A 16,370-nucleotide genomic window follows, 5' to 3' on the forward strand; every position below is an offset into this window, starting at 1 on the left:
CCTCACCTGTTGGTGCTGTCCAACATGGCGTGTAGTTTTGACAGCTTAATACATATTTCATTGTGGATAATCATATCCGTAACAGTTTGGTCTTTGAGTTTTTATGTACCGATTGGTGACTAGCAAATTGTTTGGTCTGTGACCGTCTCTTGGTTGGGTTACAGATGGATCAAGTGTAGTTGGGCCCACCACCTGTTTCATCTAAGTGAACGTTAATGTTTCGAGAGCAGGCCAACTCCCTCCACCACGTCCACCCACCCCCTGGAAGCTTCTGAGTGCTGTTGTCTATACTGTCCTTTTCATGGGTGTTTATTGGTATGTTGGTAATCTATTACAGACAATGCTTAAAAAAAAATTATTGTTTTATGTATATCAATTGTGGGCCTTCAGTCACTTAAAACCTTATTCTTAAATTTAGTTACTGTCATTGCATTGCGTTTTCACTTAGTGTGCGTTCCCCCATTGAAAACTTAAAGGTTAAGGTATTTTTAAATTTCTGGAAAATCAACTGTGAGTCTTCAGCCACTTAAAGCCTTAGTCTCAAAATTTCCACTTAAGCGAAAACATTGTGGCCTTCTGCCCTAAAATATTATGGTAAGCTATTCTAGCTTCATTAATATTCTGTTTTCTCTGTACCAAATGAGGTGGTGCAGTGCTGAACAGCACAAACTCTACTGGAGAACGGCAGTTCAAATTTAGATTGGCCCATCCTAAATCTCCCTAAATCACTTAAAAATAATGCCAAGATGGTTCCTTCGAAAAGGACATAGTTGTCTTCATTTTCCTAATCTGAACTTGTCCTCTGTTTTTAAATACCGCATCGTTGATGGAAACTTAACCCATAACCTTTCTTCTTTTTTATTTTCTCTGTGTTGTTCCTCTACTTTTGAGTTGCAGACTACCATCTTCACCACTCCTAACTTATCATATGCTCATATCTTATTGGCATTTTGTGGTAATTGTTGATATCTCACTTTTTCTGTGCTATTATGCCTTCCATTAATTTGGCTTTAAAGTGATTTTCACACTTAATTCTGAAAGAGTCAGGGTTCCTTTCTCCTGCAAGATGAAAGAGTCTCTGATTATAACTGCTATCATTTCTCAACTTTTGTTTGAATTCTTGTATACTACTGCCTGGTAAGTTTTATTTATGCCTTAATTGATTATTGTTTAATTTTGAGCTTATTTTAGTAATAGGGGTAACATATTTTATACATGGTGATTTTTTTTTTTTTTTTTTTTTTTTTTTTAAAAACAATGTTTTAGGGTTTGTTGTTTTGGATATTATACTCCTCAAGGAACTCCTCACTATAAATCTACAGAATGAACGATGTGCCCCATCTCATCTATCTAATGTTTGCATAATGCCATTTTTTACTTGTCAGCGACAATTTTTCATCCAGTAGATATAGACTTATTGTCTTTTGAAGTATAATATACTGACATTTCTGTCTCTAATTTCTTCACTTTCCTGATTAAGATTTTGCTTTTACATAGCTTTGAGTTTTTGTTTCATGCTTTGTTCTTGTATCATGCATCGATTAGATGTTAATGCTATGTAAGTTTGATCAGAAATTTGTTTTATTTTAGGGTTTGAGTAAGCTGTCTTTATATTATGATGGAATCGATTCATATGGTGCTAATGCTCCAAGCATACTACAGGTACTGGGGGAGACCAAAGAACAAAATAAAGCACTCAAAATGGAAGCAGAAGATCTGAAACAAAAACTTAGAGATGCTCAAGGTGATATAAAGGTATGTATCATCATATTTTAAAGCTGGTATTGTGATGTGGGTTTTTAGGCATTTTTAACAACTGTGGAAATAAAATGTTTATAATATACTATAATGATAAGGTTAAATACATTGGGCACACTGATGCAGCTGTCAAAAAATACTGAATGAGAACAAAGAGGAGTAGAGAAATAAATAAAGCAGCACAAAGATCTTGTGATTAGGGAAAAAAGTTGCTGGAAAAAGGAAATTAAGGTATTATGCAAGGAGGGAGGGAGAGGGGGAGAGAGAGAGAGAGAGAGAGAGAGAGAGAGAGAGAGAGAGAGAGAGAGAGCTGAGCTATGTCAAAATAGTCAACAGGAGCAAAATGCTAGAGAAAGTAGCCATTACAAAAGTCATTGTTCTGAAACTGTAGGGTTTGGTGACTTTAGCAATATGACAATTGTCTGCTTCGTTGCCCTTGTGTTTCAGAATTGTTCCACACTTGATTCGTATTTACTATTCTGAAGGTAAGGGATAAAATACAGGCAGTGAAAGTTTATATACAGCATGAACATAAACAAGGCAGCAGTTTAGAGTCATGAGAAAATGAAAGGGAAACAGTAACTGTGAAGTGACTTTTTAGGCTATCATGATGGATGTACTGCAAATACACTTCTCAGGTTGGCCACTGGATCATGTTGTGCAGATACTGTAGTTTTTCATCCGTACAACTATTCCACATCTTCATGTGGTGGTAATTGTTGTCAGTACTGCAAGACATGATTGATGCTGATTGTGTGGTGGCATCAAAATTTATCAGGCCAGGAGCAGGCAATACACATGCACAAGAAGATGCTTGCAATAGAAGAAAGCATTGCTCATAGTGTCCCCTGCCAGGAACTGCAGAAAGGCCTTCTGCACATGCACTGTGCGCAATGACTCTGCACCTGGATGCTTCTGTGATTAACAGCTGAATTAAATCTCAGCAGAAGTGCTGTGTCAAACTGTGAATTGGAAGTTTGTGTGTGTCTCCTGTTTATTTTAATGGTAGCCAGTGCTGGATCCTAGGTGGCACCTAACTGAAAACCTGCATCGCTGTTGATAAAATTGTCCCTCCCACACACATATGTATGGTTAGTATAAGAGCATAGTCACAGAAAGATGACACTGAGGATAAAACTTGGGTCTTTTTGTAAAACATGCAGTGCCCCATGTCTAGGCAATGCTCTGTTACCACTGATTTATCGGGTTGCCCCAGTTATGTGTGATGATGGCATTCAAAACAATGTTTTTGCATGGTTCGGCATGTTTGCCCAATATATGGTTTCCCAAATTGGCATGGGAACATATATATGCCATGTTTCCAAAGGTCAAGATAGTCTTTGACCAAAGACAACAAATTCTTAAATTCTGCTTGTTGCCAAACAACACACTTAGTGTCATGTCTCTTGAAGATTCTTCCTGTTCTTGAAAACGTGCCACCAAAGTATGGCAGGAACAGCATTGCAATGGACGCCTCCACATCTTCATTGACATCCCAGTTTGGAACTTGCTTAGAACGGACTGCATGGCTTGTCTATCTCAATAGCCACTGAGTTGGAACACCACTCTGGGATGTTGTAGCTCACCAGGCAGACTGTCAGTATCTGAGACCACATGTGCTCTGTGTGCCAAAGAGTGTAAGACAGTAACGCATCATGTAGGATGATGATGGCTTGTGGCCTACAAATATAACTCTTTGTGGGTTGGTTTGCAGTAGACACTGTGTCCCAGTATACCATCGTCTTTTCTTCTGGTAAGATACCATCTATTTTCACTTCCATGATGAACTGTATACTCAGATGGATGGAGTTCTGGTGCCAGAGACAAATTAGGTTGTGTGTCTATTCTACGGGGCCACACCACGAATGTATCGCCTACATTCTGCCAGAAGCAAGAAGGTTGGAGACTTGCCGACTGCAGTGCTTTTTCTTCAAAGTCTTCCATAAAATAGTTGTCTGCCATGGGAGACATAAGACTTCCCATGGCAACACTACTCATTTGTTCTAAATATTGGTTATTAAGAAATAAATTAAGCAAATCTTTAAACAATGCCACAATGTCTTTTTCAGACTTGCTGCTGATAAACTCCAACGAGTCCTGCAGAGGTAATTTCGTAAATAATAATAATACTATGTCAAAGCTAACCAAAAGATCCAACTTTTTGTATGTCCATTTTGTGCCAGGAGGTCTGGGGGGACTGCGGCCGTTCATTATTGTAAGAAAGTGAAACACCTACACCGTCTTAATGTTATCATTTTTTGTGTAGCAACAGTTTCGGTGCTTCAGTGCACCATCTTCGAGCCTTAACTGATGCTGAAGGGGTTATCACGATCCATATATACAATGAATTGGTGACTAACAACTGGTTTATGCAGACAACCTGCAATTGTGATGTCTCTCCGACCATCAACTGTCAACTGATGGTTGACAGTAGATGGTTGGAGAGATGACATCACAGTTACAGGTAGTCACTGCAGTTACAGGTAGTCAGTGTAAACCAGTTGTTGGCCACTGATGCATCATATGTATGGATTCTAACCCTTTCAGCATCAACTATGGCCTGAAGATAGTGTATTGAAGTGCTGAACCAGGTAGCTACACATTAAATGACAACATAAGGATGGCTGTGTCATTTTCTTACACATGATCCAGTGGTCGTAGCTTAAGTACCTTCAAGTGTCCTATGAAGCCGTTGATTTCCAGATATGATGCTCACATTTGCGTACACGGGGTTCCAGCAGTAAAGTAAGATGTTTAGCCAGGAAATAGTTAAGAGTGCCATTGTTGCTCACTGTTGGGTGAAGAGAAGATCCATCCTTGTGTATCATTAGTAGGCTGTACAGTCTTGGGGGGATTGCAGCCTGTTGGCACAGACCTTTAATGACTTTAGTTGGAATAGAACTCTTTGTGAGAAGGTCTGATGGTTTTTCTCTTAATCTTGGATCCTCTCTTTGCTTACAAATATACATTTCATCATAGAAATGGAAATAGATAGCATCTTACCATTCCTGGCTTGTCATAGTCAGAAGAAAAGACGATGGTTCACTGGGTCATAGTATCTACTGCAAAAAGACTCACATAGAGTTATATTTGGAGACCACAAGCTGTCATCATATTGCACAGAATGGTAGAATCTTACACTCTTCGGTACATCAAGCACATGTTGTCTCAGATACTGACAGTCTGCCTGGTGATCTACAACACCTAAGAACGGCGTTCCATCAGAATGGCTATTTTGATACATATACCATGCATTCTGTTTGAAGCAAGTTCAAAGCAGGGATGTAAGTGAAGACACAGAGGCATTGCTGTTCTTGCCATATTTTGGAGGCACGTCTTGAAGAATAGAAAGAATCCTCAAGGGACTAGACGTCAACGATCTTTTTCGGCCACCAGCAAAATTGAGGAATTTGTTGTCTTTGATCAAAGGTGGTCTTAGCTTTATGAAATGTGGCGTATGTAAGATCCCATGCCAATGTGGGAAATCTTATATTGGGCAGACATGCCGAACCATGCAAAAATGTTTTGTTGAACGTCATCAACATATACACCTGGGGCAACCTGATAAATCATTGGTAGTGGGGCATTGCCTAGCTGTGGGGCATCATATGTTTTACGAGAAGACTGAAGTTTTATCCTCAGCGTCGTCTTTTGGTGACTGTGTTCTTAAGGAGGCCATACATATCCATATGGCAGACAGTCTTAATTAGTAGGGATGCAGGTTTTCAATGAAGTGCTGCCTGGAATCCAGCACTGTCTTCATTTGAATTAAAACAGGAGAAACAAGAGCTTACAATTCATGATCAACATAGCAAACTGCAGAGATTTTATTCAGCTTTTAACCACAGAAGTTTCCGGCAGCACAGTCATTGGCCACAGAGCAAAGCACGGGACACCTTTCTGTGGCTCCTGGCAGAGGGCACTATGGGCGCCCCTTTTTTCCAACTGTGACTGTCTTCTGTGCGTGTGTATTTCCTGCTCCCGGCATAGTAAATTTTGATGCTGCCATGTGATTATGATCTGTCATGTCTTGCAGCACTGACAATAGCAACTACCACCACCTGAAGATGTCAAACACTTGTATCAATGAAATGTTGTGGCATTTGCACAATATTATCTGGTGGGAGGCTTGAGAAATGTATTTGCAGTAGTTGGGAAGTAAGTAGGAAAGGGTTATAACCTGTCCCTGATGTTTTTCGATCTGCACATTGAGCAAGCAGTAAAGAAAACTAAAGAGACATTTGAAAAGGAAATTAAAGTTCAGGGGAAAGAAAGAGAAGCTTTGTGGTGTGGCTATGATATTGTAATTCATCAGAGATGGCAAAGAACTTGGAATATCAGTTGAATGGACATTGTCTTGAAAAGAGATTGTAAAATGAACATCAGTGAAAGTAAAACAAGCAGTTCAGACAAAAAGAGAATAACAGATTTTGATACATGGTGCCTCTTGGAGTTTGCTATCATACCCTATATCGAAAGTATTATCTCGCATTAGCTGCTATGTTTGTGAGAGGTGAATGTGTCCCCCTCCCCCATCCCTGCCCTGTCCCCCACCTCCTTGGCTCTGTGCAGAGTGTAATGTACCCTCTTTCGTCTGGGGGTGAAAATCAAATATCAAGCGACAAACTTTCAATCAAACCCTGAGATTATGATGATCAATTGACGACACCCCGCCAGCTTGGGTGGTCTGTATCTACAACAGACGATGTTAAGCTTAATATTTAGACAAAAGAATGATGCATCACAGAATACTAAAACTAATTAAAATACCTTACCTTTAGATGCTGAATTTGGTCTCATTGTCTTGATTCTCGCCATGGTGCATTCCATCCACCTAACATTGTTAATATTAGGTCCGGGTCTTTGTATGCTAATGCAAACTGGTACTCGCTTTTTGTTTTACTATTGATTCTTCATTTTTATTAATTTAACTTTTTCACAATAATTTCCATCTTCATATCACATACTATTTATAGATACTCTCTATATAAGACGACAGACTTTCTTCCGTACTCCCATCAACAGTCCACCTCACAAAACCACGCTCTCCCCACAATAGTCCAACTAACTCACTCCAACAGTCACCTTAGCAATGTCCGACTCTCTACCTTTCACACAAGAATGTCTTTGGCTCACACTGGTGCCAACATATTCTCCAGAAATAAACAAATAAAGGTCACATTATAGAATAATATAATAAAAAAGATTTGGGCAAAATTAAATACTACATACAATAATATTAAATAAAAAAAATTATAGAAATGAAATTGGAGCACTGACCCTGCAAGGGCAGATGTGACTATAAGGGTGGTATCCCACTCTTCAGTAGTCCGTTACATTACAAGAGGTCATTACTCGTCTTGGACTTCCAAACAAACACTAGTCTGGCTTGAATTGTTGGCTTGACTTTTCTGTAGCTTCTTGTGCCATTTTGGGAGAGCATCTTAATTTGCACTGACAGCACTAAGGATGACCATGGCATAGGGCGCACCCTTGTTGGTGGCAAAAAGATCTTTAAATATCACCTTGTAGGTAAGTGCTTGATTTTTACTACAGAAGTGTTTGCCCTGTACCAGATAACCTTTTACATCTGGTAACACAAATTCTCTAAATGTGTTGTATGTTCTGATTCTGCTAGGTTCTCCAGGGCCTCTGTGCAATGAGAAAGTACCACTCTTTGGTACTACGAATCCAGGAATTCCCTGACTTGCTCACTGAAGCTGGCAGTAATATGTCATTTGTTTGGATCCCTGGATTGAGGATTGAGGCGGTTGATGCTGCTGCCAAGACAGCAGCTCAACTGCCCATGGCTTTTAGCTGTTCTGTCTCCTTGAATACCTTCAGTGTTGCTGTGTATCTATCACTCTGGCATGAACATTGGCTATCCCTAATGCCTAGGTGACTTCCTCCTGTTGCAAGGAGATCATTTTAACTAGGCTACATATCGGATCTTTCTTTTTTTTTTTTTCGCCAGCCATCATCATCTGTTATGCGGTGACCTCATACCACTCTGCTCTCATTGTAATGAACCACTGACAGTGCACCACTATCCAATGTAGTGTCAATTTTTTAATCCTTTACACTTCACATGTTTGTCATCAGAACTAACCTAGTTTTAAGTAGAGACTGCACAGGCTGTGGAATGTTCACTACACTTTACTCACCCAAGCATAGTGATTTAATTTTTGACTGTGAACACTGGTTGTCCTAGAAACTCTTTCTGAGAGAAACTCTTTCTGAGCAGCCTCTTAAAAAAGAATAGTTGTTGTAATTGTACATTTTACCTTCATTCTTTGCATACCTCTTAGTGAGCATTTCAGGATCACTGTTACGCTTCATGGCTTTACTGGCCTACCAATGCTGATTATGTTGTTATGTCTCGAATAGCTTCAAGAGCTGCATAATGCTTATCCTAGAAAACAACCCATTTTAACTCAGGATATGGGTGCTTATGACCTAACGTGTTTCGTGCCCTAAAGCTACTGCCCCCCCCCCCCCCCCAAAAAAAAAAGGTAGGTCTTGGAATACTTTAGGCTGGGTATCGGTCGATTCACTAAGTAATGTGATCAGTTGTTGAGCATTGAATCATCTGTTGCTGGGCATCAATCACTTCAGTTGGAGTTTCCATGCTCTGTTTCAGTGAATAATACTTGTAACTGAACTGACAATCTTTGATCAGTTATCTCTGATACTCTGCTTACTTAATATCATAACAGTTGACTTATATTCCTATGTTTAGCAAAGATAACGAAGTTTGATGACGAGCTATAATGGCAGCTTAGTTTGAAAATATGCAGTAATCCAGACCCTATAGATTGCGAAGCAATTTGAATCACAATAGTACTCAATGTAGTATGGTAATAACTGCAAAGTTTATATGACTGTATAAATTACTGTAAGATAGAAGCAGAACATAGATTGATGAAATACATAATTTGCAAAATTACTTATTACACAAAGTAATTACCTTTTTAAGAATTTATATCTCATTGGAAAGCTTAAGTGACAGGTTATCCAAAATACATTTCACATTTCGTCAAACTTGCTGGGGTTAGTTAACATTGAAATACTAAATACTTAAATTGTATTGTATTTCTGAACTCCAAAACAGCTCCTAGCGTACAAATGTTAAGGGCTTATGTTGATGAAGAAAGTTTTTCTGGGGAGTATAAATAATGTCTAACAGTATCCAATCCAAAACTTAAATTGGTACAAATTTTAATTTCTTGTGAACTCTTAGACTTGTAGTAAATGTCAGCTGTTGTCAGATTAGCTTACATGGATTGGTAAAGCAAGCGAGGATTAAAAATTGCAAACTCAATACAAATAGGTTGAGAGTTGAACTAAAGAAATAAATTGTCGAGCCTTTAGGCTGCATGTGTACCACTGTAAATAAATTGTGTACGTGCTTGACTATAAATTGTCACTTTAACTATGGCAGTTTATAAACATAACATGTCGAAAGCTAATACATTCTGTGTTGCCATACTACATATGACAAGAAATTTTAACAATGGTTTCATGATGAAATGACTTCTAAGTTGTGTTACAGGTGGTAGGTCTTAAACAGGAAACGAAAGAGAGTTTGATGCTTATACTGTAGAAGATTATCTGTCAGCCCTAGCAGACTTTAAGATAGATTAATATTCATACTCAATGTACAGAAAATTTTTACACTATTATGCAAAGCCTTGGAGTTACACTGTGCTAAAACCTAATAAATATTTCAGTATTGGAACTTTTTCATCTCTGTATTAATCCAAGGCATCTCCAATATATGAGATTGATGTTCTTTTTTAGGTACTCAGAGACCACTTAAATCAGCAGCGTAATGCTCCGATTGTCAGAGATAATGAAGCATTTCCTTTCCACCAGAGGGAAGAATTAGTTCAGCAGTTGGAGACACTGAATCAAAGGGTATTGATCCATTCATTTTTACTTATTATTTCTTACAGGCTTATTAATAACACAACATAATTAAAACTCTGTGGTTACAATACTATTTTTTATTATTAAATAGCTAAAATACCAACTTTTATTTGCTGTTGTACCTAATCTATGTTCATTCCTCATAGAGGATCTGAAATTCAAATTTTGCTAGAAAGTTCTTAAATATTTATCTCCTTCATTGAGCATAATTCGTGACTGCCAGTTTCTAGTGTGTTATGATGATATCATCTATTTCCCCCATTCTTTGTGGATTTGAGCAGTAACACTACCCACCCATTCACTACAGACTGCAGAAGGCCTCTTACTCTCTCTTGTCATTGCCTTGTACGCCTATGACTATAATTTTGCACATATTTGTTGCTTTGCTTTGTACGAACATGTCTTGATCTGATTGTGAGTGACTCGTCTCCCACCTCTTTGCCTCTCATTTTATTTCCGCCAGGAAGTCAAAAAGAAGAGTATGTTTCTCAAAAATTTGTAAACATTTGAATTTTGTTGATTTGGTTAAGTTACAAACCATTGGAATATGTTTAGTATAAAATCAACACAACAGTAATATTTTGTTTAGAGTGAGTGATATTAATGCTAGCAATCTCCACAGTGCACACAGATGGCTCTTGATCTTCAGGCTGTTCTGGATGAAAAGGAGGATTTAGTGACAGAACGAGATGCATACAAGTGTAAAGTTCACCGACTTAACCACGAACTCCATGTAGTTTTGAAGGGTGACAGTAACAAGGTTATGGATGTTGATGCTTTGGTCATGGAAAATAGGTGAGAAACATTATGTTTTATTAATTTCATGAATAAACCCTAAAATCATAATTGTGAAGGGTAGCAGGCGATAGTAATGTCTCTTGATGCTTTGATCATGTAATACAAGTGAGATAAACTTGTGTACAAAAAACTTCTGTTGAAATGTTTTCTGCAATTTTCATATGGTATAAATTGTGTTAAGTTTATTCTGTATCAGACTATAGTTTTGAAAACAAAGATTCCAAGACTTACCAAGCGGGAAAGCGCCGGCAGACAGGCACAATGAACAAAACACACAAACACACACACACACAGAATTACTAGCTTTCGCAACTGATGGTTGCTTCTTCAGAAAAGAGGGAGGGAGAGGGAAAGACGAAGGGATGTGGGTTTTAAGGGAGAGGGAGAGAGGCAACCATCGGTTGCGGAAGCTAGTAATTTACAGACTATAGTTTTGGGTATTTGAAGCAATGTTCATAATGTTCACAGTATTTCATATGTTGTGCAAACTGATGTCCAGCATAGTGACCTTAATAGTGTGTAGGTGATGAACTGTAGTAACAATTCTGAGTGATTTCACCTTATAGGACATATCAAGAGATACTGTTGTATCCCCACAATTAAAAGGTATAGAAATTTTTCTAAATAGTTTTTATGAAAATAAATGCCAATGTAAGTCTTGTAATGACAAAATCATCACACAATGTGAGAATTTTGAAAGGGAGGTGGAGGAAAAGATGGTACCATTTAGAAAGGTCTTTAATTGTCAGCTACTGTGTTGAAATTCTGAGAGAGAGAGAGAGAGAGAGAGAGAGAGAGAGAGAGAGAGATTTTTTATTTTTATTTATTTATTTATTTGTTTATTTTTTGCTGAACTTTTGCATGTATAACAATTGTCCCTTTTGTGTATGCTCATATAATCTTCATTTTCTAAAATAATGAGCTTAATTGCATACTTAATTTAATCTAGCTCTTTAAATTATTTACACGTCATCAGAACTTCCAATCATTGCCTCTATGTATTCTAATACAAATCCTCGTAATCTAGATATACTCTCCTGCCTAATAGTGTGGTCATTTATAGCTTTTTATCTATTTTTACTTTTGTGATTATTTGCAGTTCAAAAATGGTTTAAAACTATGACAGCCTGTAAAATTTCTTCATTGTTTGATATAATGCAGAAAATTTTAATTTTCATTAGGTCCTTATCAAGTTGCTATGGGATTTGTTTTCTTCTGGAAGAATGGATCAAGGACAAATGTGTTGTTCAACACATCCTATTAACATATATCCTTCATTATTGATAGTACTGTAGCCAGAGTTTTCTGCTACAGAATCAATATTTTTTTCCACCATACTTTCCTGATTAAAATCGCCCTTTATTGCCTTTTAGTGAGATTACTATTATTTATCAGCTTCTGTAACTCTGCAAGAAGGTGTTCTGTCTCCCAAATTTGAGCATATTTTTCCATAGACTCAAACGATTTCTATAGAATATCTTTTTTAAACCAACTCCTCCCTTTTTGCCGGTAATTACTTCTATAACTGAATTATTATTTGTAATTTTATTGTTTTAAAATTAAAAACGTCACCTGAATATCCTTCTTGCTCTTTCCTTCCAAGCATGCAGAAAAAATTCAGTTTAATTCTTTTTTGTGGCGACACCTTATTTTTAACTCCTCAACCAACTTAAAACCCAAGTAGCTTCAAAACCTCAAATTCTATTTTATTCAGAATGTGCCTCAAGTACCTGTATAATTCAGAGCTACCTCCTTGTTATAGGATATGGAAGTCTCCGCTCCAAATGTGTACCCTTTTCAATGCACATCTCAGGGTATAGGGATTAGAGTGGATGCTGGAACACTGCCATTGGACATTCAAAGTGTGGAAGTGTCACCTAGATTATTGAGTCATGGTGGTACATGACCTGATGACATTGGTACATGTTGGTCCAGAACTGTGTGTGGTGATGTATCCTGTTTACCAGCAGGGCACTGTTGTTGCTGGCCGTGGGAGTACTCTTTTGTGGGTGATGTTAACATAGGGTGAAATGGGGCAACCAACACATATGTCTCATTTTATTCTCACCAGTGAAAGATGCAGTAACTACTGTTTGATTCTCTGCATCCATTTCTTCATCTTCACATTCCAAAAACAATCTGTTCCTTTGGCAAGATAATGGACCACAAAGGCCTCCCTTTGATTTTGGTCTCTAGTGGTGTCCATGCCACGCTGTGCTGTGCATTCGTGAGAGCAAAAGGGGCTGTATTAAGTGTCTAAATCAATTGCTTTCAGTTTATTGTCTGTTAGATGTGGAGGTTAAAGTTTTGCTTATAGTGTAGTGAAAGTTCCCATATCTTGTCATTTGTTAATGCATATGTCAATGTGGGCTAAAGTGAAAGGCATAAATTTGCACTTAAACAAATGTCAGTAAAAAACTAGACAATGAAATAGGATCATGTATTTTATGTTAAAATTTATAATGTAAATGCCTCATATTGTTAGTTGTGAAAGAAGCTTCACAGGGTACAAATCTTTATGATAATAGGAAGTACTTGTTGAAAAAAGAGTGAGTGACAATTGAGGGCAAGATTCATTCATTTTGATGATGAGCTTACTGATGGGCGGACATACAAAAATGGAGGCTGACTGCTTGTCATTGGAACTGTCACACATGCGCATGCGCACGTGTACATGCATGCACACACGTACATGCGCGCGTGCGCACTCTCTCTCTCTCTCTCTCTCTCTCTCTCTCTCTCTCTCTCTCTCTCTCTCTCTCTGACACACACACACACACACACACACACACACACACACACACACACACACACACTTGTTCTATTCTGAGTGTTCGTGAGTATTGGGGTAGTAATGGTTTTGTGCGTGCATGCGTAAAGACAATGATAGATCATTTGTTTATTGTAATAGTTCAGACAAAAATGATCTTGTGTTCGAGTAACTGATTATTTATTCAATTTCTTGTGTAATTGTGTTAAAAAATGTTGTTTCAATTCCATAGATATTTACAAGACCGACTGCAACAGTGTGAAGAAGAAAAAGAATTGTCAAATCAGACAGTCGTGAAGTATAAGGTAAGGCTTGCAAAGCTTTATTGGGAATTGTTGTGAGTGAGTGAGTGAGTGAGTCAGTGAGTGAGTGAGTTAGTTAGTTCAGGAGGGGAGGTAGTGGGAGGAGGGAAAAATTGGGACGCAGTTAGTGTACACAAGCAACATGGTTAATGAGACAAAGTTCTTTTGATTGCTTATAACAAGTGTAACTGTGTTGAGATGTCTTATAGCACTATATCACACCCTGTGAGGAATTTGGAAGGAAAAGGGAGAAGATTGTGATGAGATTAAACTTTGAGTCAGTCTGTGGGGGTTGTGCTTGTATGGTGTAAATGTTGACTCACTGCCCATAAAATGGAGTGTTTTGTTCCAAGTCCCAGTTTAGCACACACTTTTAATTTGTCACATGTAAACCATATTGTTGCTGTTTAGTGGATGAATAAAAGAGAAACATGAAATATAAACATGAGAATTTGTAAACCATTCAGAAATTCTCAGGTTACTTATAGTGTTTCGTGCTGAAAAGTATTTCACTTTTATTTTCAAATGTTTTAAAGATCGATAAAATTTCATGTAGTAAAGCTTCATGTTGGAGTTTCAAAAGAAACTTAATCAATTTGCTATACTTTTAGTATGACTAACAATGAGAATTGGAAAGTAGGACAGTAAAACATGTTTTCATTGGTTTGCATGACATTTATAACTTCTAATGTTTAGTGGTTGAATTCATTTTCCTACTAACCTTTGCTAACATGTAATGTTGACATTATTTACCTTAACAGAGCATGTTGGATAAGAAACGCAATAAGGGAGCTGTGAAACTGGGAAGTAACAGCAGCACTGGAATGATAATGTCTCATAAGCAAGGTAACTAAAGATTTTTGTGTTTCATAAATATGTGGTTTGAGTGCTATATTCTTTTCTTTCTTACTACCACTAGGTAACTGATTATCGAAGCAGGTCTTGCCTTAGAGCTAAAGGGAAGGAAACTTATCAAGCAACAGAGTTTTCATGTTACTTTTTAGATTGTATCCTGCCTGTGGTGTCGATCAATAATTGGCACATAATAAACTTTCTAAAGTCACTTGTGTCATGAATTAATTAAGGTTCAGACCTATTAATCCGTTCTGAATAACCATGCTCTGTTGTTCTAAGTGGCCTTCTTTTCCATTGCAATGTCTTCAGTGCTTGAGGCCGAAAGAGAGCTACAATCCTCGTCAAATCTGACCAAATCACAGATAACTCCCATCAGCGTGTATACCATAATCATATTACAAGTGCTTGATTGCTTACAGATCTTCTTGTCTCTTAGACTGTACAATGTGAATACATTTTGATGGATCAAACATCAGAGAATGACTATAGAATGACACTTAAGAAACTTGCTGTGTTTCATTTTTATGACACAAATTATTGTTATTGTGAATGCTGTTCTTCCATGGCCACAACACACCTCCAAGCCATATGTGCCCCTCATCAGGTGGAGGTGCTAAATTCATCTTTCTGTCTTCCAGGTACACTGCACCCGTGTACCTAGTATTACCTGCACATATTAAGAGACCATTTCTCTCATAATATGCTGTCTGAAACTTAACTGTTGATATAAAAAATTAATAGATACCATAATCATATTATGTTGTTTAGAAGGACAGTGTGTGTCCCATTATTTTCTGTAAATTGGCGTGTTGCCACTTATTTTGTCCAATAATTCTGCCAAAGCTGAGGCTGATGAGTATGGAACATCGATTCTATGCAAAAATGAGGGATAAACAGTGTGCATTATATGAGAAATGATTATCCTCTTAAGAACAGAAATAAAAAATACCATAAAGTGGGTTCAGTATTCTTGGGTTTTGAAGTTACAGTTGGCATTGGATAGACAGATGAGATGTAGATAGGCCCCAATAGCAACTAAAGGTAGTAGTTGTCACTAACATAATGGGCTGTCATGTTGAAACAACTAACATACCCTGTTTAGAAAATTACTACTACACGTCTACTAATCATTCAAGTAATCATTATGTTGTATAACATTGTATTAGTGGGGCTCTTTTTTGTATGATGTGACACAGAACAGTTTGAACGTATAGTTTTAGTGATAACTCATTAATGCATCTCGAAAACTTCTTTCTCAGAATTATTTTTCACTGTCAATCAGTGTTTTGTAACAACTGAAGTGTTCAGTTTGCTTTGTAGTGTGAAACTGTCTGGATGTTAGGAAATTATGATCTTGAAAACTTTTAATTTTGTGGTTCTCTCATTGCTGTTGATTCACTGCATTTTGAATTTAACTTCAAATTCAGTTATTGCCATCAGTAAATTACCTTCAAGTACAGAAAAGACTCAGGGTTCTAGAACTATATCCTGTTGTACAAAACAGTCTCTATTCAGGTTTTTGCACTGCCAAAGCATGGCAGATCAGAATTAATCATCAGTCTTCAGGAATGTATGAGCAAGAAAATGGCGGTTTATTTGCGCAGGTAATTTTCCAAAGGTTGTCAAAACGTGCATGGTATGCGATGTAGTAGATGGCTCTCATCAGAGACAACCTCGTTGATCAAGTACTTCACAATTGTGAAACTCAACAGCCATGTGCCAAAAATATCTGAATCTTGTTGCACCAAATTGTTAGGTGTCATTTTTTGCGTACTGAAGAATTTGACACAAAACCAGACAGACAAGTATCAATGAAAAACAGAAGCTGTGGATACTGTATAGTGTTCATTTACTGGCCTTCGGCTTATAGGGCCATCATTGGACAGTAACTCACTATTTTCATCACAGAAGACAGAGTTCTTGTCAATAAATTTGAAAGAGATAGTACACATAAATAG

At 37.5% G+C, this 16,370-nt stretch overlaps 1 protein-coding gene across 2 annotated transcripts in view; it reads left to right on the plus strand.

Annotated features, from left to right (window-relative positions):
* The window catches only part of LOC126338310 (coiled-coil domain-containing protein 149), a 65,145-nt gene that overhangs the window by 6,460 nt on the left and 42,315 nt on the right, over nt 1-16,370 (plus strand). For both annotated transcript variants that reach the window (XM_050001542.1, XM_050001543.1), the window contains 5 exons: nt 1,591-1,755; nt 9,559-9,675; nt 10,310-10,482; nt 13,488-13,560; nt 14,319-14,403. In XM_050001542.1, the coding sequence (XP_049857499.1) occupies nt 1,591-1,755; nt 9,559-9,675; nt 10,310-10,482; nt 13,488-13,560; nt 14,319-14,403 (613 nt within the window). The remainder of the gene's footprint in view (nt 1-1,590; nt 1,756-9,558; nt 9,676-10,309; nt 10,483-13,487; nt 13,561-14,318; nt 14,404-16,370) is intronic.

Source organism: Schistocerca gregaria, chromosome 1 (genome assembly GCF_023897955.1).
Source record: "Schistocerca gregaria isolate iqSchGreg1 chromosome 1, iqSchGreg1.2, whole genome shotgun sequence".
Lineage (NCBI taxonomy): Eukaryota > Metazoa > Arthropoda > Insecta > Orthoptera > Acrididae > Schistocerca > Schistocerca gregaria.